The 27,632-nt window shown below is 41.0% G+C and overlaps 2 protein-coding genes and 2 long non-coding RNA genes across 9 annotated transcripts; all 4 read left to right on the top strand.

The window, feature by feature from the left end:
- The first annotated feature begins 1,181 nt into the window (after window positions 1-1,181).
- LOC135334335 (splicing regulator ARVCF-like) lies at window positions 1,182-11,292 on the top strand. Of its 4 annotated transcripts, none has more exons than XM_064529487.1 (11): window positions 1,182-1,843; window positions 2,235-2,722; window positions 2,776-2,965; window positions 3,016-3,235; window positions 3,449-3,552; window positions 7,741-7,891; window positions 8,243-8,373; window positions 8,744-9,017; window positions 10,193-10,362; window positions 10,617-10,767; window positions 11,095-11,292. In XM_064529487.1, exons 5-11 carry the CDS (start codon window positions 3,487-3,489, stop codon window positions 11,139-11,141), a joined length of 990 nt encoding a protein of 329 aa, XP_064385557.1. In that variant the 5' UTR covers window positions 1,182-1,843; window positions 2,235-2,722; window positions 2,776-2,965; window positions 3,016-3,235; window positions 3,449-3,486; the 3' UTR covers window positions 11,142-11,292. The 4 variants fall into 4 exon arrangements, with proteins under 4 accessions (XP_064385557.1, XP_064385556.1, XP_064385554.1 ...); XM_064529486.1 differs by having other exon boundaries at window positions 3,016-3,283; XM_064529484.1 differs by lacking the exons at window positions 1,182-1,843; window positions 2,235-2,722; window positions 2,776-2,965; window positions 3,016-3,235 and adding an exon at window positions 4,413-4,940.
- On the top strand, window positions 9,029-9,955 carry LOC135334359 (uncharacterized). Its single transcript, XR_010394246.1, has 2 exons — window positions 9,029-9,676; window positions 9,794-9,955. It is a non-coding gene; the product is annotated as an uncharacterized LOC135334359 (long non-coding RNA).
- On the top strand, window positions 11,158-12,944 carry LOC135333103 (uncharacterized). The gene is made up of 4 exons (XM_064528026.1): window positions 11,158-11,317; window positions 11,668-11,822; window positions 12,173-12,364; window positions 12,593-12,944. The coding sequence occupies exons 1-4, from the start codon at window positions 11,158-11,160 to the stop codon at window positions 12,695-12,697; spliced, it is 612 nt and encodes a 203-aa protein (XP_064384096.1). The 3' UTR covers window positions 12,698-12,944.
- A 2,225-nt stretch (window positions 12,945-15,169) lies between these two features.
- Window positions 15,170-18,608, top strand: LOC135334355 (uncharacterized). Of its 3 annotated transcripts, none has more exons than XR_010394240.1 (4): window positions 15,170-15,375; window positions 15,427-16,272; window positions 17,810-18,083; window positions 18,348-18,608. It is a non-coding gene; the product is annotated as an uncharacterized LOC135334355 (long non-coding RNA). The 3 variants fall into 3 exon arrangements; XR_010394241.1 differs by having other exon boundaries at window positions 15,173-15,985; window positions 16,032-16,272; XR_010394239.1 differs by having other exon boundaries at window positions 15,178-16,272.
- Window positions 18,609-27,632: the final 9,024 nt, after the last annotated feature.

Raw genomic sequence — 27,632 nt, 5'->3', positions numbered from 1 at the left:
GATTGAAGAGAGAGGGATAGGAAACGGAGTGGTGCACGTGATGATTTTACATTGAATCTGCAGTGGAGCCTCGAAACCCTACCAGCGAGATTGATAGCAATAAGCAACCCCACTGCTGTGGCTGAGGCAGAATTCTCCGCTTCCACCAAAGTTGCTGGCCCCCAAACACCATCCTCCAACAAAGCTTCGAGTATGCCACAGAAGTAGCCGAGGCTCAAGTGAAAGCCAGGAATGAGGTCCGCCGATCAAATCGGGAACACTGTAAACATACAGCGGACACCCTGAAGCAATCCCTTTCTACCACTCTAAAAAGATCTATGGACTTAGCACAAGAGAAAGGCGCTTCTAACTGGCTCACCTCCCTCCCCATCCAAGAATTTGGATTTGCCTTACATAAAGGAGCTTTTCGAGATGCCCTCTCACTTCGCTACAGTTGGCAACCATCAGGAGTCCCCTCATCTTGTGCATGCGGCAAACAATTCTCAGTCGATCACGCTCTGTCATGCCCTAAGGGCGGTTTCACCATCACCAGGCACAATGAAATAAGGGATTTAACGGCCAACCTACTCACTGAAATTTGCAGTGACGTCTGTGTAGAGCCTGAACTACAACCTGTAAGTGGTGAAGAACTAATCGGGCTGTCAGCAAATGTCCAAGACGGTGCCAGATTAGACATTGCGTGTAATGGCTTCTGGGGTGGGCGCTTTGAACGTACATATCTAGATGTACGAGTGTTTAATCCCCATGCAAAATCAAACCAACACACCAACTGCTACAGGAAGCATGAACTTGAAAAGAAAAGACAATACGAACAACGCGTCAGAGATATCGAACACGCCTCATTCACTCCTTTGGTGATGTCAGCCACAGGTGGTATGGCCAACCAGGCCACTGTGTTCTACAAAAGGCTTGCCTCAAACTTGGCAATCAAATCTAATGAAAGCTACAGTAGAACACTGTCCTGGCTAAGGAGCAGAATTACATTCTCTCTCCTACGCTCTGCCATTCAGTGCATCAGAGGATCCCGCTCCAGTCGTGGACAGCCAGCCAGGTCCCAGAATCACCCCTCAGCGGACCTGGCCAACTCGGAACTAAACTTCAATGAATAAATACATGGTTTTAACTTTTACATGACTTTAGTTTTTTCATTAAAAAAAAAAAAAAAAAAAAAAAAAAAAAAAAAATTAAGCACACTTTGCCGGGTAACTCCCAAAGCTGTGTTTCCTCGAGACATAATCTCTTTCAGCAACTTAAAACACGCCTAGTCCATGAGCCACGTGTAGTACTTGCTAATGACTGACCACACCCAGTAAAAAGAGACTTTCCAATAAAGTTATATGTTCCCAAGACTGTTTTAGAGCTATTGGAACATGTAACGTGTAAGCGTGCTGGTTATGACTACTACAATAGGTATAGACCTTGAAATATAAGTGAGTTGCACGGACTAAGCACAGTTACTTGTAGTTTATTATGCACTGAGTGTAGAAATAGATATTGTTGTGATGGCCTCGATTAAACCGCAGCGTAGCGCGGATGTTACTCGAGATACAAACCGTTTCCTATCCCTCTAACTCTTCAATCTATGGTGTAATAGAACACTCAACTGAACAGTGTGTAACTGAACACTCTTAGCAGTCACTATAGACAAAATTAGTTAAGTGCAAGGTGCTAATGTTAAAGAATTTTACTCAATGACATCGCTCTAAAATCTCATTGGTTAGTTTAGATATGGCACGATTGTTAAATGACAAGCTTTTGACTACCATTGGTAGCCAGTAATGTTGTAGTCAACAAAGACAGCCGATTTTCAGTGAATGAGGAAAGAACTGAGTAGACTCTAAAGGTAAGAAACGACTATCTAAGAGCTTTAATGTCAGTAGTAATCTATATTAGCAATATTTTGAGCGTTTGAAGTAAAAAGATACACCTGTTGAGCTACAAGTTAGCTATAACTCACCATTTACCTGTTTTTAGCACTGTTTGGGGAGAATCTAGGTTCTGATACAGTTTTAGAAGCTAGTAAGCACATTGGCTGTTTCCTTGACTTGAGCTTTAACAGGATAGCAACTTTTTTTCAAGCTTTTTGTTCTTAATGTTGTGGAATAGGTCGAGTAGGGTGCCTTCTTTGTGCGGGGTGTCATGATTTGTCTGTTCACAATGAAAACTTTTGGTTTTAATTTTCTGATTCTCAATGAAAAAGTGTGAAATTTCACGTTACTCCTTTTCCTACACAGGTGTGATTGATTGTACAATGGGAGGCCAGAAATAACTTTTTTATCGAAAGAAGAGCAAGAACCAGCAGACAGCCCTAGTGGTATCTATTCCTATCAGCCTATACCTGAGTCAACAAACAACTCCTGAAACAACACACTCCTTAGTTGCCGAGTCACTACCTGAGCAATGGACTATTGCTGTCAAGAATCCGCTCACCATTGTTAAGCTTAGAGTATAGTACAGCACACATGCGATTCTCCAAAAGTTGACGTCATCATCACCCTCTGTGTTCAGCACCAGCTCACTTGGACCTTGTCAGTGCTGAATGTATCTTTAGACCCCTCTCTCAACCCAGCATTTAAGTGTTTCAACTCAACCCTCTCCGGCGCACCTGCTGTTGTATCTCTATTGAGAGCAATTGATTCCCTGAGCTGTTGTGTTGGGAATCCTGACCTCAAATTTTTAGACTTGTGGAAACATCGCTCTTCTACACTACATGGTTCATCAGGTAACTTCTCTCATAAAAATTGTGCCAGTGTTATGTTATTTTTTGTATGTTAGGTGAGCAATGTGCTTTCCTTGATGATCTGCACGTACCAGGTACAGTGAGGCAAAACAACTGTCTTCTTCTGGTTCCTAATGACAAGCTTCGTTGCTCTGCTTGTATCACTTATTGCACAACGCTGTCGGTACAAGTTGGACGAATGGAACAAAGTTCCACATGTTCACCCACAAGCCATACCAACCTCCGGTATGTCATACATTTCATTGTGTGCGTCACTGTATAACATGATGCAATAGGTTTCAGCCAGTGTCCACTCTTGTGCCTCGTCTTCGTGGCTTGCGGCACCGCTATAATGCACTGAGGAAGCAGCTCCAACGCATCAAGGAAAAGATTACCGAGTCCACTGAAGCGTGTGGAGTTATACTAGCCGAGGAATCCCACAAAGATTTAACTGAAATTATCTCATCTAATGACTGAAGACAGTGTTCGACAATCTCTCAAAGGACTCCTTCCAGGGTATTTTCTGGAAACAGCAAATAGAAGCTCTCACTAAAAATCCAAAGAGTATGCGATGTACCACTACACATTTAATTTACCTACGTACATGTACAACAAATTATAGATTGGGTCCGTTATAATTCTAAACTGACCACAATTATAGCACCTGCAAACCCTCAGGGTGTTGTTTAATAACAGCACAAGTGTGAGCAAATTCCCCCCTCACTGCAGGTGAACATGGGTTGGCTGAGATCCTGCTGGCTCTGAGGATGAGTCGGCTTGCCGAGGTGAGGGAGCTGCTCACTGGACTACTCTGGAACCTCTCCTCCTGCGAGGTGAGACTGGTGTATGGTGAAAGTACATGTATGCACGCTCACTGTAAGTACTGTATACACACACATCATGCATGGTGAAGATATGCCCACTCACTGTAATAGACTGTATATACATGTACATGATGTGTTGTGAACTGTATATACATGTACATGATGCACATGATGCGTGGTGAACTGTATAGACTGTGCACATGATGCGTGGTGAACTGTATAGACTGTGCACATGATGCGTGGTGAACTGTATAGACTGTGCACATGATGCGTGGTGAACTGTATAGACTGTGCACATGATGCGTGGTGAACTGTATAGACTGTATATACACAGAGGAGGCGCGAAGCACTTAACCTTTGCTCATTAGGTCTCTAATTGCCGTTGTGTTAATTGCATGCCAGTCTCATGAATTAGCCGCCCTTCCTAAGTGAGAGACCTAGGAAGGGCGGCTGATTCGTGAGACTAACCAACAAGCTGAAAGACATCATCAAGACAGCCTGGAGCAAAGAGCTTGCCATCAATAGAATCATGTCAGGGAATACTCCAAAACAACCAGCTATAAGAAGCCATCATCTATGATTAAAAGAAGTTATATCCAGGACCATGCATGCACCACATGCACAGCAGAAGAGCCTGAGGCCTCCTTTTACAATGTATAATTATACGTATAAAGTGGCCGTACATGCATGCTACATGCAACAAAGGCCAGCTATTGAGAAGCCAAAATCTCATCCGCCCTGTGTTCGACTGTGGGAGGGAGCAGCAGCTCAATACTTGACTGAAAGTAGTCGCAAAGCAGCTAGGCTAAACGCACAAGTTAGTTTTATTCTCTGTTTTACGTTTTAATAATCCATTCTCGTTCACACAGTTAATGTGCATGTGACGCTCATTCAACTCCAAAATGATCTTGTTGTTGCCAAACCAGTTCAAGATACGACAAGAAGAGTTTGCCAATGTGGTCAATGTCGATGGATTGAGAATTAAAGACGGCAAGGTGTTTGTTATTTGAAAGTGGCAGGTGCTACATCCACAAGACAAGACGGTAATAATAGTGAGGGGAATTGCTGTTTGTTTTCGGCCAACGGAACCCCGGACTATTCAGACGCAGAGTCTGAAACAGTCACACACCATACCTTTCAAGGTGATCGGATGTATTAAGGAAAAACTATATCCAGAAGTACTCTGAAAAGCAAGTGTACTTATTGACGAAGGTGTCCCTGTACCTATAATTATATAGAAGTACGTGTTGAACCTGACAATCCTGTGACTCCAAATGCAATTGCGTTGTAGACGGTTCCTTTGGATACGTAGTGAAGGAAGCATGCCACGGGATGCTGTGTACGATGCCCTCATAAGGAATGACATTACTGTTGTAACATTCAAGTGGGTCAAATATGTCAGTGACTGGTATATACCGTATGGGCCCAGGGTTTTTTTGCTAACATAACAACGAAAGGTGTATGGCCATCAAATTAATGTTGAAGTACACATTAAGTGCTGTTGTCGCCTAACCTAATTTTACGTTGATCGATTTCCAATGACTGCATTGTACAACACTCGCACGACTATAAACAATCATGTACGTATATATCTTCTAATAGCATTGTTCACCGCTCATGTCATTTTTTGTTGTACATTTCTATTAGTAAAACCAGTAGGTTTTACATAGGATTGGCAGTGGGTTTGCCTGTGTTTAGCAATATTTCAATTATTTTGACTCATGTTCAAACTGTTCTATCTCTGCAGGGAAAGGCCACATCAAGAAACTGGCTGAACAGATAGTTTATTTAGCCTTTTCTCTCTTTGTATCTCTCATTTCATAATCCATAAACATTTTAATGAATGAATATTTTCATTTTAAAAATTGCACTATTTCGACGTTTCACCGCTCTTTGTCTGACTGACTAAGTAAGTAAGTAAGTAAGTAAGTAAGTAAGTTTCTTGCCCAGCATTTACTCCAAGTACAGCCATCTCCAGGACATTCTGCACAGGGTTTCCAAACGACTACAACCTGGATTACAAAGCGCTTCTTCAGATTTGCGATTGCTTCCACAAGGCAGATGACCTCTCAGTCTCTATTTCTCTTACCTAGACAATTCCGCCATCTTTAATGACTCAGCAATTGCGTTGTGGCCAATAATAATAGATAGGCGTGGCTAATAAACCGTGCGCCTAAAATCAGTGCAGCAGTGCTTTTCCAGAGCCTGAGGTGTTCCTTTTCTTCACACTGTTCAGCTCTAGCTCCCTTTCTCTGACAGGTATGCTATATGCACTGGCTAGATATCATGCTCTTAAAATGGCTGTCATTTAATACTGATTCGCAAATTCAACATAATTATCAAGCAATAAATTATTACTCATTATAATATAATTATTAGTCCAGAGATATTCGAGAAGATATCTGATTAGTCCTGTCTTCTCTTCTTGTACTGCCTCTTGACGTTCCACTTATGCATGTCATGATACGTAAACTGTACTGAAAAAGAAAGGGAATCCGACTAGAAAAACATTTGCAATGTGAAAAATTGCTAGGATTGGCCAGGGGAACCACAAAAAAGCGTGGGAACAAGAAATCAGACGAGAGCATAACTCCAATCCGTTACAACGTCATGAACATGTACAATACATAGTATATTAAATAATAGACTGTGTTCCAGATCCACCTATCAGCTTCCATCCACCACATCATTCCATGCAGTCACCAGTACGGTCCGTGCATGTTACTATGCATGGATGGACTGTGTGTACCTGTGCTCAACACTGCATGTATTAGGAACATCAATTTATCACAAATCATCATGATTATGTGCCCCACATTCTAAAATGGATGTATAATAAATATATATAGGGATTGGTCATCACTCCACCAGTAAAAATTGCGTGGCATATTGGCTGGGAAAACATGAGAAAACTACCAGTATACATGTGATTGACGTTGTAACGGATTGGAGTTATGCTCTCGTCTGATTTCTTGTTCCCACGCTTTTTTGTGGTTCCCCTGGCCAATCCTAGCAATTTTTCACATTGCAAATGTTTTTCTAGTCGGATTGAAATTCGATCAAGTGCAGCAATAACATGCATCATATAATTATACACGTATTAATAGCTGTTAGCCATGAATATAATTAGACTGGCGGCGACAGCAGCCCGAGCGTGTAGCGCGAGCGACTGGCAAACTGCCTATCAGTCACTCGTCTCAGCGGAAGTGTAATAGATCGTATGACACTACTAAACATGAATATCGTTATAGATAATGTGGTTAAATTTTGCTATGAGATTCAGCTACTATGGAATGCACTGAATCCCCTGAAGTGTAAGTGCGGTTACAATTACAGGGCTAATATGACGTTGAGCAACCTGATAGGCTGCAATGCTCGTTGCAGCTGAGACGAGTGACTGATAGACAGTTTGCCAGTCCCTCGCGGTACACGAGGGGCTGTCGCCGCCAGTCTAGAATATAATGCTCATGATTATCAATGTCCAATTTATAAATAGTTGTGGTCAGTTATATTGCAGTAACTTGTGAGGGAGGATGATCAACTGGCACATTGATTGTAGTATATTCGCACGTACATCAAATGAAGGCATTTGATAAAACAGACGAGGGATCCATTCGTTTGGGAGAACTTTCCTCCAATTTTACTTGACGGTGTGAAGTGTAAAATGTGCCCACCATATATCTGAAGAAGCATTCCACATCTCACATCTTCAGTTGTGGAAGCTCTTGAATGCTTGATATCTCCTCAGTGCAAGTGAGAGAGATCTTTATAGCAGTTCACTCCTGTGTACCCATTGTTAGGCTCTTGAATCAGCCGCCCTTCTCAAGGTATCTTCAGGTAGGAAGGGCGGCTAATTCATGAGACTGGCATGCAATTAACACAACGGCAATTAGAGACCTGATTAGCAAAGGTTAAGTGCTTCGCGCCTCCTCTGGTATATACACATGCATACACATACATGATTGTACATATACTGAAACTCTCAAATAATTATGTATGGGCCCTTATTAATATATGTACCTGTACCTGTACATAGAAATGCCTTAATTTGTTCAGGTGGGTGATCGCACCAAAATATCAATCTGCTACACTGCATAATTATTTGGAATATAAAATAAAACTTCCCTCTCCTCCCCCAATGTAACGCACGTCTCACAAACAACAGTATACTTTAATTTCTCCTTTAATTGTATCCAGGAAATGAAACTTCGTATCATTAAGAGCAGTACCCACGACATAGTAGAGTTGACGATGGTCCCGTACACTGGGTGGAGTCTGGAGGCGGCCAAGGACCCTCTGGCTAAACCTAGCTTCATACAGTGGAACATTGAGCTGAGAAACATCACTGGTGAGAGATGGGGCGTTTAGAGCTACATGTACTTAGTTTTCATACCAGCACAATTAAGTGTGGTCAATAATTGTACACATTGACTATCTTGTACCTGAACCTAATTAGCTACGTGCTGACACAGCATTACATGTACTTTAGTAGTAAATACGATTCTCAATACTTAAGACTATGCAGCAATATACACCCTCAGGGCCTGTAACAACAGTGTACGCTACGTGTACATTAATTTGTACGCGTACACAGATAATATAACACAGTGTCACATGCGAGAGAATGTGCATGCATTCTGTGTGTGTTGAAACACAGTACATCATCATAGCACTGTCTGCACCACCACCCTCTCTATAGGTACGCTACGGAACATCTCCTCATCGGGTGAACCATCGCGAGTTTGTATGAGGGCCAGCAGTGGACTGGTCGACACGCTTGTATGGCTGCTTAGGTCTGCGGTACTCCACAAGGCAGCTGCTGATGAAAAGGTAACATACATCACGTAGGAATCAGTATAATGTACGTACACTATGCAAGTCTTTGAGCAGCGTTAATTGTAATGGTTCTCTTTTTCAATGTTATTTTGATTTCTGAAAGCTTTAATATGAGGATGTCTTTGATGTGGTGTTCACTAACTTTGAGAGCACCCAATTTTGCCCCATCTATAGCCTACGCTTTTTTGTCGAAAACAGGCCCAAAATCTTGATGAATGCACCATTAAAACGATAAGCTATTGAAATCGGACAATCCATACCAAAGTTATGGTCATGTACAAAGATTCACATGCTAAAAAATTACTTGTACAATTAAGTCATGTACACTTTACTCAATATATCCTCCCCCACACACACACACTAGGCTGTGGAGAATGCAGCGTGTGTCTTGCGTAACCTCTCTTATCGTCTCGAGAATGAAGTGGATCCTCAGGAAGAGACGGGGGATGTACTGGACCATGACTGGGAAGAGGAGCAACAGAAAGACATGGATGAGATCATGCAGCCTTTCTCCAACTCAAGTCCCGGGTGTTTGGCGTTTCTCAAAAGATCTCGTGGGAGTAGTCGACGAGAGAGAGGGCGTGTCCATAGTCCCATGTTCAGCAGACCGTCCTACAGTGTGGACTACGCCAATCCTGGTGAGTGTGGGTGTACAGTACATGCATGGTCAACTCAATCAAGTTTAAGTTCTGTGTTCTTAGAGCGTGAGTGACACTGTGTACTTTGTGCAAGACCCACTATTAACTAATGTATTATGCTCTTAAACTTTGTTAACTTTGGTGGCTGTGTGTTTCTCTTTCAATTTCATGTATTATTAGCATTCGTACGTATACATGTACTACTCGATATAGACTAACAATATATTTTTCACTTATTCGCTTAACCCTTTCCCGGCTTTAGCCGTCATATGACGGCAGCGGTAGTGATAATTTTCAAAAAATCGTTGTGGGCGCTGTGTTGGAGCTATGCGCACACTGTAGGTACCAGCACATGCGCATTGGGCTGCTCTTTCACATGGTATCTTTAATATCTTGCCTCGAGGTACGCTTTGTGCAGTACTGTCGAAAGAAAAGTGACCGTTTGATAATGGCTACAAGATCTTCGTAGTACAACCTCAGCGAGGTTCTAGGGCAGCTAGACAGTGAGAATAACTATGCTTATGGCCTTGTTGAGTAAGAGGACAGTGACTGGGATCATACTAAGAGAGGAAACTACTTTTCAGAGGTCAAGCTATAAACATAGAGCCTAAAGAGCCAGAGGAAGAAGCTCCTGAGCATGAACCAAAGTCCTGGACCTTGTAAGTAACTATGGAGTATCATATGTAGTCTGTATAGCTTCAGTATGGTATGCTTAGTCTAGTTAGTACACAAGTGGACATCATGAGCCACCATTGAACTTGTAAACCTGTGTGTAGGTGAAGAAAACATTTCCCGGGAAAAGAGCGTCTGCCGATACGACCTCGCAGAGAAGTTTCTGCTGATCCTGATTGAACCATGTCACCGTAAGAACATTGAGAACACTTACTTAGTGTTTTTAGTTACTTCATGCCTTCATACAATATTCTTTATGTTCATAATTGTAAAATGTGTAAAAAATCGTTAATTAGTGGGGGGTGGTCAGTTGCTAGGTAACGATGATGATGTCATGGTACCCCCAGGATCTGGGCTACCTGTAGGAAATAGTTGCAAGTGATTTCAATGCATTGTTCATGAGATATTTATTTTTAAAGAAAAATATGTATTTATTCTGTATTTTGTTTTTTTAATTAAAGCCGGGAAAGGGTTAACTTATTAACCCGTTATGTGTTCTCTAGATCCGTCCTCTCTCCCAAAACGCACCGGACCTGTGTACGGAATGGCATTGCTATGGCAACCGGACATCGTGTATCTGTACCTGGCCCTAATTGAGCATTTCTCTGTTGCCATAGAAACCATTGAGGCGGCCGCCGGTGCAATTCAAAACCTCACAGCATGCAACTGGAAGGTTTGTGCCTATAGATAATTATGTATAATTATTCTGTTAGCCAGAAGTGCAAGTTATACACGATCGTACATGTTCCACTACACTAGAGCAGCGTCCCACCCCCGCACACGTTTGAGTGTGTGCCTGCCTGCCTATACAGCATTGTGATCGCTCCTTTACATGTAGCTAGTGCTATAGTTATACGGTATATACATGTTCCAATAGATACTATATAGCAATTAACCCCCCCCTCCCATACACACCCATACACACAGTGGGCAGTGTATGCTCGTAACATGATCCGGACGTCCAATGGCCTGCGCCTATTGGCAGAGCTACTCAACAATGGCCATGATGCGGTGGTGAGGGCAGCAGCCATGGCTCTTAGAAACCTAGCCATCGACCCTCGAAACAAAACCTCTCTAGGTACGTACATGTACAGTACAAGCTAGCACACATGCTATTACTGTGACTGCCTGTAATTACTACGTACAAAACTGTATGCACAGTCTATTAATTGCTCGTATTGTATCTTCTTGTATACATGCCTTGTGGCAAGGATCGTGATGTCATACAAGTACCAGTATAGGTCTTTGCCTTTTTATTTTTGAGAAGCTGTTAGCGCTTGCAAATCATTACAATAAAAGTTGTCATGATGGTATTCATGATCAGCGGAATAGCACTCTATTTGTAACCACTATAATACTTTAGTATCCTACTGTTCACCCCCCCCGCACACACACACACACACAGCTCTGCTCCATCCTGTACGAGTGCAAAGAGTGCAAGTCAGCGCTTAAGAAAGAGGGTTGGGAAATGAGCCAGTTTCAAAAGTTAGTAAAAGAGTCAAGCTCCCAATTTGATTTTGAGCAGAGAGTGAGCATCTCTCGTGACTACCAGGGTTCTCGGAGGAAGAAGAGAAGTAAGAAGGTGTCAAAGAAGTCAAAACGCCCAGGTCGCCAAGATGATGAGGAGAGTGTGATGGAATGAGTGGAGCGAGACATGAGCCAATGTCAGCCACGGTAAGTTTTGGCTAAGAAATGGTTGTAATGATTGTATTAACTATAAGTTGAGAAAGAGTTCATTACCAATTGCTAAATGAAGACAATTATTTTAGTCAAACGCTTCAAGACTTTTATACTGATTAGCTCCAACCAGCTCAAAGTAGCATTTTTCGTGTACAGTCCCTGGCATACTTGTCAACCACATTTATAAAGCGCAATTATATTGAAGCCATAATTGACCACATAACTCAATATGTTGTACTGTACATGTACTATGTTGAATGCTGATAATCACCTGTTTCTCTTCTCACTACCCGTACAGTCGTCAATGATATCAGGGGCTTCCCCTATGCACATCTCCCACCCCAACCCCCTCGCTCACTACCCCCCACAGCCGAGGAGGAGCAGCTGATGGATATGGAGGAACCAGGCTATCAGCTCATACCCAAAGAGGAACCGGGACCTGTCATTTATCAGGTGAGCTAATTAGGCCTAAAACTTTGTTTACATAATATTTAATATACAGCCTCTTTAGTGGTATTACATTGCACGTGTATAGCTTTAGTCTGAACATACAAGTGTTCATTCAAAACTGGCTTATAATTATGGTCCTCCTATACGTACATGTACCTGATGTGGTACGTGTGAAGCCGGATAAGTGTGTGTTTTCATGAGTACAATTTTCAAGAAGAACCTATTAAATTGCCTGGCTATAATTTCAGTCCTTGAGTGTGTGTCTCACGAATATTTGCAGTCAAACTCATGTACATTGGCTGTACATGTATATGTCAACACTGCGTGTTATAGTACATACTCTCTATACACAGAGTATTGACGACCCAGACCTGAAGCAGACCCACCCGGTCACCCCTCCCTCAGTACCTGCCCCTCGATCCGACACTGCCCCCCACACAGAGACAGCTGGCTCTACAATCAGCGGCCCCCTGTCAACCACCGGCCCACTCTCGGCCACCTCGCAGGAGGAGTCTGAGCCAGACCCCAACGCCACTTACGCCTCGGTGAGATCATAATTACAGTCTTGTTTGTTAGCTTCTCTGAAGAGTGTGATTGAAATCTGTATACATAATCTATATTGTAACGTTTCGAATCGATTGTTGTACCAACCAAGTCTTTGATAGCTCTGGCGTTGCCACAAATGTGTAAGTGTGCGTTGTACAAGTGTCTAGCTGGTTCCTCCATGCAGTCATTTAATTATTGCAATCCACTATAATTATGATTTTGCACAGGTTGACATTCACAAGAAAAGAGCATCTCGTCGGCAAAAGGAGAAAGAAAAGAAAGAGAAAGAGATAGTAAAAGAGGAGCCACCGCAAGAGGACTCGTGGGTGTAGCTCATTCTGTGTGTCTAATTCAAACTCAACAGTAACTATTATTTTTAGGATGCAATGTCACCCCCTTTTTGTGCACCTTCTGACCAGCTTACATTCAACCACCTTCTAATAATTATAGTCCTATAATTATGTATGACATGTATTTCATCAATGCTGCGAATGCAGACTAGATCACCATGGCTATAGATGTAACTTGTACACATGCAGTTTTTATCAAACATTCTATATGAAATTATTGTGTAATCGGCATGATGTGCCAAATTTATTGCACTGCATGGAGTTGAACATTCTATAGTATTGCAATAATGGGATTAGCCTCGATCGAGAATTGAGGCTATAATGGGATTAATAGCACGAGTAACATGCAAGCAATAATTACGACAATTAAGGCATGAGGCATAGCCGAGTATATTAACCCCTACATTGCTTAATTTAATTGTTATGAGTGCATGCATGCATGCATGCTATAATAATCCTTAAAATAAATAAATTATACGAGTATACTGTATAGTGGGTAAGTTTCGTGGGGTAAATTATTTGTTCAACTCGAGAAACGGCGCCGGCCGGTGCATGGTTTTTGTGAGCAAAAATTTCGTTTAGTCTCGTTGCCTGCACTGCAATCCTACGTTCCGGTAAGCCACGCCTACGTTAAAATTTCGTGAAGGTCAGCTTATATAAATTTCCCACGAAAATAACAAATATCTTATATGGCGTTATAGTGCCATAATTCTATACCCCTAGCTAATGAAAAAAGTATATATCCCATAAAATAAAAAGTATATACCCTAATGAAAAAGTATATACCCCCTAATGCAAAAAAGTATACCCCCCTTGAATTATGGCACTAATAATTATATTATAGCGCCATAATTTTACCCCACGAAAATTACCTGCTATATATACGGTAATCATACTACAGTGGAATCCCTCTATAACGGACACCTTTAATTGGGGAACAATGTTTTGGCCTTTATACTGAGGTGGCCTTTGTTGAGAGGTTGCATGTTTGTACACAAACTGTTCATTTGGGACCTGGGTGCCTGGCCGTTATATAATAGCAACTGGCCTTTATTCGGAGGTGGTTGTTAACAGAGGTTCCACTGTATTAATTTCTAACGTGTATGATGAAGTGAGATCTCTGTAATAAACATTTTCGGTCGTGACCGTTATTCGAAAACAATGTGTTTAATGTACGGGATTAATTGCATGCTGTATATATACACTCTATAGCTCTCTATAGTCACTAATAACACATCACACTCTTCATGTTTACTATATACAGATCAACTTTCAGTTGCACATTAAATTTTAAAGGTTGATATGTATAATAATAAATTATGATATACATTCCCTCTCATGTACGTGGCTTCATTGCATGCATGGTCATCCTATATATCTACTCCTATAGCTCTGTTGATCCCAAAAGCATGCGATATAAGCATGACATTAATTATTGTTTCAAGCTGTGTTTTTATAGCTGGCTATTATAAATACTGAGCTCATAATTATTCAGCCCCACTATACAGGTGCTATGGTTGTGCTATCTTTGGGTTGTGGTCTCCCATTGTGCACGTGGCTTCAGTGTGGTCATACACCATTGCACCCTTTTGTCTGATTTACGCCCTCTGTAGTGGTTCATTATAATAGCCCCAATAGCACATGACGTGTTGACATTTTGTGTTTCAGTTATAATTATAGCTGGCTATATAGTGTATATCATGCCGTGCAGCAGCAGTACAATGATATATAGTCTGCCATGCCAACAAATTAATTTTGATCAGGGTTAAGTTAATCACAGACTTTGATCAGACGTAAAGCAACTGAGCGTGCATACATGCTTTTCAGCCTACCTCATTATTTTTCCTTAATAGTAATTAATGACATTATCAAGCCACGGCTGCCGCCTGCCAGGCAAAATAGTTATCGTACATCAATGGAATGTAATGATATTCGTAATGATATTCAGGATAATAGTAATGAAAATCGAGGTTGCCCTCGTCAAAGGACGGGAAACTAAGTTTTTTGTTGGAGTGGCCTAATATATACCAGGAGTGCATTAATTGTCGTTGGTGCAAATTTTCGTATAAACTGCCCAATTAAATTTTACAGCTTGTGGTAGCACATATAGGACTTAGATTTCCATCATAAGAAAATATGTTTTAAATTTAGACTGTTGCATTGTATAAACGGGGTCCACTGATTGTTACGCATTGTTTTTCAGGAGTGAGTCCGTCTCTTGTCCAGTCTCTAAGTCAACTTCTTTGTGACAGCATGAGCACTTGCAGTCACCATTCTTGTAGCAAACGATACACATCTTGATTAAGTGAATTATCAAGCCAATGGGAAGGATGATGATCATGTTGCTTCTTTGAATTCTTCTCTCAAGTCTTTTTTACTAATTAAATTTATAGGCGGCTTGTAATCGAGGCCATCCAAATCAAATCCTTTTGCACATGATGGGCATTGAATTTTTATGTACATGTAGACTGTAATAAATAACCATCAAAAGCCGAGGAACCAGAACAGAAAACGGTCCTGGAAATAACAATGGGGAATAGCACTTCCTCTGCTTCCTCTGCTTCTCTGCTCAGTCAATACCAAGAGTACCTGGACAGAGCTGCAGGTCTGAACAGCACAGAGGATCATGCTCTCCTCTCCCTCCCTAGCTCCTAAATTTAGTAAGATATCTGGCTTATATTCAGCAATTCTTTTACAGCAACACTTTCCAGGAGTTGAAGTCAAGATTTTCGATGCCAGCGACAAAGTATATGGGGTTCTGTGTACACTTGACTTACCAATTCTCGTCTGAGCCGAATCAGTATATTGTGAAGCTGGGGCTATGAGAATTCCATGCATCGATAGTCACTGACCTGTGTTTTAACTCATTGACTTTCTCAACATCCAGGCGATCATATGGAACTGATGGATTTCAGTGGGGAACCGAGTTTTTGTCAACAGAACAATGGTTGCATTTAATATGTCTGCTATAAGTACGCTGCTGAAAACTACAAGGAGCTGGGATTTCCGGAAGATGCTGTTGCTAATGGAGAAACGAATCAGTATTATCTTGAAGCACTGAAACCCCTCTCTGCCGGAAGCATTTGAGGACAATTTTGAAGAAGCTTTGATGAAATACCATGCATGACATGTATATTGGAGTTCCAACTATAATTATGTTGAAGTTTATGTGTTGTCAGAGCGACTTGCGACTTGCGTTATATGGGCTGTTGGAAGTGTTCTTCTTTGATGGTATTTTCGATTTCCATGCAGCTAACATGGTCAATGGAGGTATGTCTATAAGCTCCCAGAATTGTGTGCTGAAAATTTTGTGCAGAAGCCGTTCAAAGATAAAATTGAGAGATTCTCAAAAGTCGAGTCGCTATGACAGTCAAATCAAAGAAGATGTTCTGAACCTTTGCAAAACGAATGATCTGATCTACGAAGAATTGGACACTCTGTGATTATGGCTGTTTGTTGCCTTTGTTTCGTCTGCAGATAATACTTGTAATTGAGGCCGGAAAGCAAGCAGGAGCTCACAAAAGGAGACAGGTGTGGGCGTGTACGAGGATTATGAGGTGAATTGATAGTTAGAAAAGTTTTAGCACCATAATTACATATACTGGCAGGCACTATCAAGTTAGGTTAATCTTTTGTCCCTGCATGCAGAGAGCTAACGTTTTTTAGCTTATAGAATAATTATGTGTGTGCATGTGTGTGTGTGCATGTGTGTGTGACATTATATAGCTCAAACTGTGTCTTCTCCTTCCTTCCTCAGCAGTACAGTGTAGCCAGTAAATTAAAATGTCCCCTAGCACTTTTGGGTCTTTAGCTGTTTTGGTATCCTAAAGGTCAAAGCTTCAGAATGCCAGTATGAGCAGGTGCAGGAGCCATACTGGCATTGTGGTTCACAGTTGATCAGATTATTGGCACTTGTAGTGATCCTGCCCAGTGGTCTTGTGCAGAATGACTACAAGTGCTAGTGTATTGTCCTGGATGCTATTAAATGACCTGCATCAATGCACTGAACTTGTAGTAATTTGTGCAGCGTATTTCCTGGAGCTATGGCGATAAGGTTTATTTTCATAGATAGATTAAATTTTTTGCGATTTAGCTCATTTTGCTGGTATTAAATTCCACTAAATCCTACTCAAATTAATGTTATTCTAATTAACTCGCAAGTGGGATTCATTGCATTTTCCAATTATCTATGAGTACACATTTTTGCGATTTTACTAGCTCTCATTCGCAGAAATATCTCACGAAAATATGTCACCTTATAAGGTATTAAGAATATATTAGTGTTTCGATTTAATTAGTCTCATTATTATGCTGTTACGTATTAGAAGCTTCGATCGCTTGTAATCAATGTGTTGTCTTTTTTTCTACTATAATAAGTAGAGAATAATTATGCTCATGCAGTTCTTTAAACATTAGTGCCATTATGCACGTGAGCTGTCCAGTTGTACGTATCTTCATCTCCAGTGGTTCTACTGATGTATCTCCATGAAAAATCTATGTTGTGCCTACTGTATTACTTACGAGCATCGATATTATTATGCGAATTTTGCGAGATTTGATCACTTCGCAACGCACAACCTAATGATAGTTAGATCGCAAAAGGGTAACTTTTCTACTGATTTGGCTCATTTGCAAAGGTTTCAAACTTATACGCTGGCATAATTTAATACTCAGTCGGTATACTTCATATTATTATTATGGGCAAAGCTATACCTGACCACTTATTACTACTGTGCTGAACTGCATGCTTGTGGCTGCATGTAATAATGATGTATAAAAACGTACGCACATCACGGTATCTATACGTTGGCAAAAACGAAGCAGGAGAACAAATGGTGATTCATTTCATTGACACAGGCACGTCAAAGCTAAGAGTTTCTACATTTTTAACACAGCAGTCAACAGAGCTTAATCACTTAAATGTACATGTACAAGTACTATAATCAATGTGCAGTATTATGATATCCCATTGATGAATAGTCAGGTAGCTTTCTATATAGACGTATAGATGTGATCACCTGGCTTCAGGTCTGCACGGTGGACCGCATGGCTGGTAAATTTAACTCTCTCTTGTACATTGATTCTCCCCTTCAGCCACTGCCATGTATGGTGTGTGTAGTCTCTATCATGCACTTGTCTCAGGAAATGGCCTTGTGGTGAGTAATACCAATATTCATTAGGACAACTGAGCTCTGTTCAATTTCTTCTATGCATCATTATTGTCGTAGCTCTAACTGTTGGGGTGTATTCCTCCCTCCATGCATGTAACCTGGTCCTGGAGACTGGAGAGGGTCTGTCGTTCCTCATGCACACGTCTCACATAGTCAAGACAACACACTCAGAAGATCATATTTATACTGCCGGGAAGGTGAGAACAGGATGTACGTGTTATTTTTATCTTTGTGTGTAGCATGGTTTGTACCAAGGCATATGTGTACACTGTTAAAATTTTACAAGCAATGTTGAAATGCCAACTAGTGTTAAGTGTGATTGAGATCTACAAAAATTTTAACTTTCGAATCTATTGTTGTACCGGCCAGTTATTGATAGCTCTTGCGCTGCCATAAATGTGTATTGCGTATAAGTGTATTTTACATATACAACAGTACCTCATTGTGTTCATTTTGCTCAGATTGATATTCACAAGAAAAGAGCATCTCGTCGGCAAAAGGAGAAAGAAAAGAAAAAAAAAGAGATATATAGTGAAAGAGGAGCCACCGCAAGAGGACTCGTGGGTGTAGCTCATTCTGTGTGTCTAATTCAAACTCAACAGTAACTATTTTAGGATGCAATGTCACCCCCTTTTTGTGCACCTTCTGACCAGCTTACATTCAACCACGTTCTAATAATTCACTGTATGTATAATTTTATGACATGTATTTCATCAATGCTACGAATGCAGACTAGATCACCATGGCTATAGATGCATGTAATATTGTACATATGCAGTTTTTACCGTCTTACTGAACATTCTATAATCATGTATACAAATTAATGATAACACTAGCCCACGAATAATAACACTAGCCCACTAGATCAACTTTCAGTTGCACATTTAGAGGTTACTATGGCTATATGGTACACTCTCTTCCATTATTAAAAATTGGGTTTAGTTTGGTCAGCTCTGCATGTTCTCATTAATGATCCCAAGGGCCTCAATAGCATGAGGAGTGCATGAATACTCCTGATAGCATAATGATAAATGTTATGGTATAATTGTGTTTCAAGCTGTACATAATTATGTGCTGTGCACGTATTATTATATGTACCGTATAGCGCGAAATTTTCGAGGCACTTATATTTCATGGAATGGCCTCTAAAAGCATTTCGTTGCACAATGTTCGTGGAATGACTACTAACCGGAAGCCACACCTTTAAATCTTTGTACGTTTATAGCAGATGATTCTAATTAAAGAACAATTTCCGTGGACATAATTTTTGTGTAGGATTGCTAATCCACGAAATCCGCGAAAATTAAGCCCCTCGAAAATGTTGCACTATACAGTAGTTATAGCAGTTATTGTGTGTATACCGTGCAAATTGAAGGATGCATGAACTGACACAGACATCCGTCAGACTCCGATACAATCAAACCCTTGATACTCACAGGGATCTTGGTGTGACCGTAAATTGTGCTCTCTCATGGACGTCACATATCGACTCTAAGGCCTATACTGTTCCTTAATTAAGCTTTATTAGGAGAAACACTCACACGTACCATGCACAATCAAACCACAAAACGTATTAAGTTTTACATCAGTGTAGTAAGATCAAACTTAACCTACTGTTCCCAACTATAGAGGCCAAACTTACACAAAGACATCAGAAAGATTGAGAAGATACAGAGACGTGCTACTATAAAATACATACTAAACACTGGTTCGGCTGACTACAAAACCAGACTGATCCAAACGAATCTTTTCCCCACAATGTACTGGTTTGAGCTACCAGACATTCTGTTTGTGAGTGCTTCATCAAACCACTAAAAAATTTTGACATCTGTCTTTTTCAACAACAACCACTAGATCAAGCTCTACTATGCAGAAAACTCACTTACAAGTATAATTATGTTCGTACAAATAATGACAAGACACTTTTTTATATACTTTCACAGAATTGTCAGTACTTAAATGTATCTCAATTAAGATTGGAACATTTCTAAGAAATTGTGCTGATACCATTTTATAGGTGAAGGTGAAGGAATAATTTATAAGCTATATAGCTACAACATTATTGGAAAATTTTTCCCCAAAAGTTGTTGTAGTGAAAATTAAATCATTTCAGGTGAAAATGGGGGTGATCGTAAAGAAATGTGTGTAACATCAAATATCTCCGGAACTAAAGTAGACTAGCTATTTCTGGACAAATATTTTGTATCAAAAGATAGAAAAATTATTATGCCAAAAAATTTGACCTTAGCCGACAAATTTGCTTGAGTTCCATTGCTAAGCGAAAAGGCACCCAAAAAACTCAATAATTGAGTATTACCATGCATGCATATGTCACTATTCAGGAATGTTGTGCCCCAGTTCCCTTACGTTAGCCGACAACGATTGGTGTTTTCCATCGCTAAGCGATTGTCCACTAATATAACATTTTTACTCTTATATAAACCACCACATACCCACCACTTTTTCCATGGAAACAATTTCAGGTATATTATAGAGTACTTTTTTATTTGCACACAATGGTATCAGCAAAATTTCTTAGAAATGTTCCCATCACAAGATATTCACATTTATGTACCAATACCAGCAAATCATTTTGTGTTTTTTTTTACTTTCTAGGCTACAAGCCCTGTATAGCTACTAGGCAGCATTTAGAAATAATACTGAAAAAAATAACAGAAATTTGTTTGGGATCGCTAAGAAGTAGCTAGCGGTACAGAAACATTGTTTTCACCATTTCAGGGTGTTTCTGTACCAATATCAACAACCTAAATAAGTAGTGTAAGTGTCATATAGCCTGACTGAAATCACGATCAAACAGAAGTAAGACAATTATTTGTATCTTTTTGTGTTTTTGCCGGGCCATTTTTTTCTTATAAGTAGGTGGCCTCGATTAACCCCGGAGCGCAACGCGGATAGTTTTTGAGGCGCTATCAATCCTCGATCTATGCTAGCGCTAGTACCAAAGTGCATAAATTGCTATAGTACACATGATTTAAATTCAGATCGCTGTTAAATTGTTCATAATTATAATTATAAAACAGGGTTTTGATACAGATTTTCAATGATCAATCGTACGTTACGCATTGTTTTTCAGCAGGGAGTCTGTCTCTTGTCCAGTCTCCAAGTCAGGTTTTTTTTGACAGCATGAGCACTTGCATTCACGATTCTCGTAACAAACGATACACATCTTGATCCAGCGGATTATTGCACATGGAAGAATCAGGAGCACTAACACTGAACGTGGCGCGATGATCATGTTTCCAGGATCGACTTCACAATAAATTATTAGATCTAGTTCACCGCGGCTTGTAATAGAGGACTTAGATCTAATAGCACTTCCTCAGCTTCTCTGCTCAGTAAAATTAGTACCTGGAGAGAGCTGCAGGTCTAAAGCACAGTCTGTGCCACAGAGGATCATGCTCCTCTCTCCCTCCCTCCTACTATAGGAGTCCTAGATTTAGTGTCGGCATCGTGGGAGGTGGAATGCATGTCCGGCTGGCTTATTTTCTGCGATTCTGAAGTTTTACAGCAACACTTTCCAGGAGTTGAAGTCAACATTTTCGATACCAGGGACAGAATAGGAGGCTCTAGGTGCCGAATAATTATTTTGAAGCTGGGGCTATGAGAAATTCATGCATCGATAGGAACCACCGAGTTTTTGTCAACAAAACGGAAGAATGGTTGCATTATGTCTGCTAAGTACGCTGCTGAAAACTACAAGGAGCTTGGATTTCCGAAATATTTTGTAGATGGAGAAGCGAGTAAATTGTATCTTGAAGCTCTGAAACCCCTCTCTGAAGCATTTGAGGCCAATTTTGAAGAAGCTTTTATGGAATACAAAGACATGTCTTTTGAGAGTACCTCTCTCACGAACTGGGTTAGAGTTCCAAGAAATCCAACTATGTTGAAGTTATGTGTTGTCAGAGCAACGACTTGCATGGACTATTGAAATTGATTTTCTTTGATGCGCTTTTCGATTTCCATGCAGTTAACATGGTCAATGCATGGAGGTATGTCCAAGCTCCCAGAAATGTCTGCTAAAAATTGTGTGCAGAAACCATTAAAAATGGAGAGATTCTGCTAAACTCAAAAGTCGAGTCGCTATCACAGTCAAATCAAAGAGGATGTTCTGGAATTTTATCCCTGCAGAACTTATAACGATGGAGCTATACTTGAACTCAATGAAAAGGTAAATGCCATTGGTTTTATCAGTACATTTCCCAGAGTATACAAGTCGTAAAAATGTGATATACCTACGTATATTATACAGGGCCGTAGATATAGCTTAGGTTTGCAGGGATGGCAAAATAACAAAAAGGTCAACTGTTTTTCATATCCTCTAAGTATGGCAACTTGTAACTTGCTGTGGCACCAACTTAGCTATTCATGCATGGAGCAAATAAAACAAGGTTTACTAAGAAGATGCTCTTGCTTCCCAGAGGCGTAGTATAGAGCTCTGAATTTTACCTAAATAAAAGATCATCACTCTTTCTCCGCAGTAAAAGCATGCGCATCAGATGACCCTGCCCACGGGCATGTGCAGATCAATGTTTCAGAGTAATTCTTGCAGATCTAGACTTCCAGGGGGGCAACTGCCCCCCCCCCCGCTGTCTACGGCCCTATTATACAGTGGAACCTCCATTAAAGACCACCTCTGAAGAGCAACCACACTATATATTATTACGGCCAAGAGCTCAGGTTCAGATTGAAACTACATGTACAACGACTGCAATGTGAAGTAATCTTTCAGGAACGGCCACCTCTCTATACTCTGCATGTACAGCGAGCAGCTTTCTAGTTCCCAATCAATAACCTCCCAGAAAGGACAGACACAACCAAAAATTGTAAAAAACCTATAGCTGTAGCTTGATCGTCTCTCTATATAGCCATTTTTGAGCTAGAGAATTAAGATTAGCTCCAAGATTCATTTGCAACGTTCATAGACCATATACATGTGCATGGTTGGCAATCGAAACCTCTCAATGAAAACCACCTATATATAACGGCTGTTCCCCAATGGTGTCTGTTCCACTGTAATTCATTGCTATGTATATACAGTATTAATTTCTGCAATCTATACCCCGGCTGGCAGGTAGCCTTATCTGAGGGGGAGGTGCATGGGTGTACCCGGTCTTATGATGGTGATCCCGGCCAGCACCATGCTCAAGACAGAGTTTAGAGTCATCATTCCTGGCGGAGAGACGCAGGGAAACGTCTCAGTGAGTGGGAGTGTGTGTGAGGGGTATAGAGCTGTTGATACCTGGATGTTGACTTAATTATAGGCTATATAGACAGAGGGTATAATTATTAATAGAAGTATATGTACGCTTTTTCACCGTCAATACAACCGTATGAGATACGTGTACCTTAAAGTTGGCTGCATGGTCTTAGTAGTTAGCTCTGCACTAAAGCGCTATAGCTATAATTGGTATATATAATTATAGCTGCAAGAGTGAGAAGAGAGCTGCAAGGCTCTATACTGATTCAGCAGCCAGTTTTGGACTTTTGACATATTTTTTAGTAACATCATCATGCATGCATGGTCAATAATTTCCCACTCTCTGTGATTCTGCCTGAATGCAGCAAACTTAATGCATCATGATAATTATCATGATTGTGTGTATAATTATATAACTTTATGTATTATAATGTAGGTTTGGCGCAATGCGCCGGCATCCACCGAAGCATCAGCACTGCTTATATGAATATACATACATTATTATGCATATACAATATAGTAAGTAACGATGGGTACTCCCCCGAGACAGTCCCACTCTGCTGGTGGCTTGTGATTATTTTTATGCTGTATCTCCCCGTCAAATGAATAATAATAATAATTATTAATAGCAGATTGCATCAACTTAATACAGAACACACACACACAAACTATTGTAACAATCTTTCTACCATGCACCTTTTTTTTTTGCATTTTCATATAATTATATTTACTGCCTTAATCCCGTACTTATAAACATGGCCTTATATGTTTAGTCACTGCGAAAGTTTCAGTTTTGCAGAAGATACAAAACATCTCTCAGTTATTGTGAGAATATGATACTTCTCCCACTCCTCTGGACGTTCAGCATAGTACATAGCAGTGGCCACCATGCACTTGGTGAGCTGGTTGGCTGTTACATAATTTCACTGTTCCAGCCCTCTTTAAACGTTCTTGCTTTTCACTTACCCCATATGCTATATACCAGATGAAGTGTGGCACCACATAGAAAGTCATCAAGAGAGGACAGAACTATCACTGCTTTGCTTTTTGCCTTGCGCTCTCCGAGGCCAGTGAAATGAACTACAAGTTGCTTTCCAACCAAATTGACACCGATATACATGTATAATTATTTATATCCCATCAGGCATGATGTTGGTAAAGACCGAGCTTTCTGTAGACATAGATATGATCTTCTCGTTTTAGTTTATCTCTCTCGATTTTATAAGTTAAACCAACTCTTCTCTTGAATCGTCAGGTTGACCAGAGAATACATAAAATAAAAACAGTTTGTAGTCAGTATGTTTGTCAATTATTAACCCGAGGCGCGTGGGCGGCCACGGGTTATAGTAGTCGTTTGGTTTGTTTGTTTGTTTGTTTGTGACAGGTGAATCTACTCACCTGGATGCCACAGCACTGCGTTTACAGCATGGATAGCCTTCATACAACAAGTTATTAGTTTTAATAGTGGCAGAATTTCATGTTAAACCTTCGTTGTCAAATAAAAACGAGCAAAAGCTAAGAAGCTTGTGACTGGGTCTGCTTACCTGGATGCTCTACCACTGTGTTTACAGCATGGGTAGCCTCCACACAACAAGTCAGTACTTCTAATAGTGGCAGCTTTCGGTGTTAAAGCTTCGTTGTCTAATAAAAGCGAGCAAAATGTAGCTCGTCACTGCAATTGCTGTATGCGACTCTACTACTGTCAGGGGGAGACATAGAACCTAACCCAGGTCCCCCCAGGCGTTGGAAGTACCCATGTGGAGTTTGTTTAAATCCTGTTAAGGCAGATCAAAAGGGCATCCAATGCGACAACTGTACCAGCTGGTTGCACACTAGATGCATAGGAATCTCGAACAACACATATGCAGAACTACAACAATCAGATGACCCCTGGTGTTGTCCCAGGTGCCTCAGTGAAGCATTGCCCTTTCAGGACACATCCACCTCAGACTCTATCTTCAACTCCTCACATCAGCAAAATCCTAACTCGGATACTCCTGACACGCAGGCTATCCCTCCCCCTCACACAGAATATCTCACTGTCCTGCATGCAAACTGCAGAAGCCTTCTCCCCAAGCTTGACCACCTCAAAGCACTTATCTCAGTTAACACCCCCCACATCATATCCATCTGCGAAACCTGGCTAGATGACACAATATCCAATGAAGAGATGGACATTGCCAGCTACACTCTATGTCGCAGGGACAGAGACAGGCATGGAGGTGGTGTTGCAATCTATACCCACGAATCAGTCATGAATACAGTTCACCTAAACCATCCCAGAATTGAATTACTGCTAGTTGACCTCAAGTTGAGCGGAAAGACCATCACCTTTGGAATATACTACAGACCTCCATCATCAGACTCGTCAAACCTTGATGAACTTGAATCCTCACTGGAAGAACTATCAGCACCAAAACTAAGTAACCTTATACTCACTGGTGACTTCAACATTGATCTGATAAGCAACCCAAACCACTCACAACTCTGCTCAATTCAGACCAAGTTCGGCCTCAAGCAGGTAGTCACTTCTCCCACAAGGGAGTCTACTACCTCAACCACACTCATAGACCATATCTATGTGTCTGAACAACTACCCGATATCTCATGCTTTGTTCAACCTCCTGTGCCGGGCTCAGACCACAACACTGTCCTGCTAAGAATAAATAAAATGACCACTCACTCCAGCAAAAATCGCCAACGCAAGATTTGGCTATACAAAAAAGCGAACTTTGATGAAGCTAAGGCCATTCTTCAATGTCTCTCTACTGAGTCCTTCCCCTCGGATGATGTTAACACTCTCTGGACACAATGGCTAGATTTTTTTACACTAACTATGTCTAAAACAATCCCATCCAAAATCATCAAACACAGGCATCGTCTACCTTATCTTACAAACAACCTCATGAATGCTGTTAAAAGAAAACTCAAACTCTTCAAACAAGCTAAGCTACTCAAATCAGAGCTAGCATGGTCCAAGTACACCAGTGCTCGGAACAAAACGTTGGCTGCCCTGAGATCTGCAAAATCCAAATTCTTTAAGTGCCTAGCAGGAAAACTGAATTCCCCTAGAGATTTCTGGTCAGCATACAACAAACTCTCTCCGTCAAAAAACAGGACACCAGCTGAACTGAAAAACAATAATTCTACAGCAACAACCTCGCTCGAAAAAGCTGACATGCTGAACAGTGCATTTGCCTCATTCTTTACCTCACCAACTGCATCCTGCAGTACTCCTGAGGAAATGTCAACACCTAACTGCTCACTCAGTGACATTGAGTGCACCCAAGAGGAAGTCCACCATCTCTTATCTTCTTGCAAACCAAACACTGCCTCCGGTCCGGATGGCATTTCTAGCCAGATGATCCGAGGGACTGCTACTGCTATTTCCCCAACAATCACCAAGATATTCAATAGATCACTCAAGCAAAGCAGAGTCCCTGACCTGTGGAAAGTCTCCAATGTTACTCCTATTCCGAAGGATGGGGATCCTACTTCTCCTAGCAACTACCGACCGATATCTCTCCTATCATTAATCTCAAAAGCTCTGGAAAGGATTGTACACAAGAGAATCTCAAAGTTCTTATACTCAAACAAGCTCCTGTCAAACTGCCAGTTTGGCTTCAGACCAAAATCTTCAACTCAAGAAGCCCTCCTATCTGTCACTAACGACTGGCACAAACTTCTAGAAAATGATCACCAAGTGGCAACTGTGTTCTTTGACGTCAAGAAAGCATTTGACTCAGTACCCCACCCACAGATCATATCCTCTCTCCAAGCCGTAGGCATTTGTGGCAACCTACTGCATTGGACAAAAGACTATCTTACCAACAGAGAGCAAAGGGTAGTCCTGGAGGGAACTATGTCAGACCCTGTTGCAGTGACCTCAGGTGTCCCACAAGGGTCAATCTTAGGACCGCTATTATTCAACATTTTCATGAACTCAATTGCTAACATCAACCTGTCCACCAATGCCAAACTCATTCTATACGCAGACGATATCCTTCTCTACAAGCCCATAAACTCGACAATTGAAACTCAGGACCTACAGGGAGATGTCAATGAAATAAACTCCTGGATGCAATCTCACGGCCTCACAGCAAACCACTCCAAGACCAAACTGCTTACAATAACTCGCTCTACACGCACTATCCCAATGAATATAGATATAAACAACCATCGGATCTCCCCATGTGATACTGTAAAGTACCTTGGTGTTACTATCAATAATGATCTAAAATGGGCATGTCACATACACAACACCTGCAAGAAGGCCAAACAACATCTTGGCTTCATCCATCGCAAGTTCCATAAATCACCACCTCAGATCAGGAACCAGATCTACCGCACGGCTGTTCTGCCTAAGTTAGACTATTGCGGTGCAGTCTGGGACCCTCATCACCACACAGATATAAAAAAACTGGAAAGCGTCCAAAAATTTGCAGGGAAAATTGGAACGAAGCAGTGGAGGGCAGAATACCCTGACCTGCTTGCCTCCTTAAACTGGAAACCTCTGTCATCTCGAAGG

Source organism: Halichondria panicea, chromosome 3 (assembly GCF_963675165.1).
Source record: "Halichondria panicea chromosome 3, odHalPani1.1, whole genome shotgun sequence".
NCBI lineage: Eukaryota > Metazoa > Porifera > Demospongiae > Suberitida > Halichondriidae > Halichondria > Halichondria panicea.
This window is presented reverse-complemented; position numbering and strand designations above follow the sequence as displayed.

Bases quoted from the DNA above. Each gene is read 5' to 3' on its own strand.
- LOC135334335 (XM_064529484.1), top strand. From the start codon at position 4,818: ATGCAATTGCGTTGTAGACGGTTCCTTTGGATACGTAGTGAAGGAAGC. The intron at 10,363-10,616 runs GTTTGTGCCTAT...CCATACACACAG, and splicing joins TCACAGCATGCAACTGGAAG to TGGGCAGTGTATGCTCGTAA. The intron at 10,768-11,094 runs GTACGTACATGT...ACACACACACAG, and splicing joins TCGAAACAAAACCTCTCTAG to CTCTGCTCCATCCTGTACGA.
- LOC135333103 (XM_064528026.1), top strand. From the start codon at position 11,158: ATGAGCCAGTTTCAAAAGTTAGTAAAAGAGTCAAGCTCCCAATTTGAT. The intron at 11,823-12,172 runs GTGAGCTAATTA...CTCTATACACAG, and splicing joins CGGGACCTGTCATTTATCAG to AGTATTGACGACCCAGACCT. The intron at 12,365-12,592 runs GTGAGATCATAA...GATTTTGCACAG, and splicing joins CCAACGCCACTTACGCCTCG to GTTGACATTCACAAGAAAAG.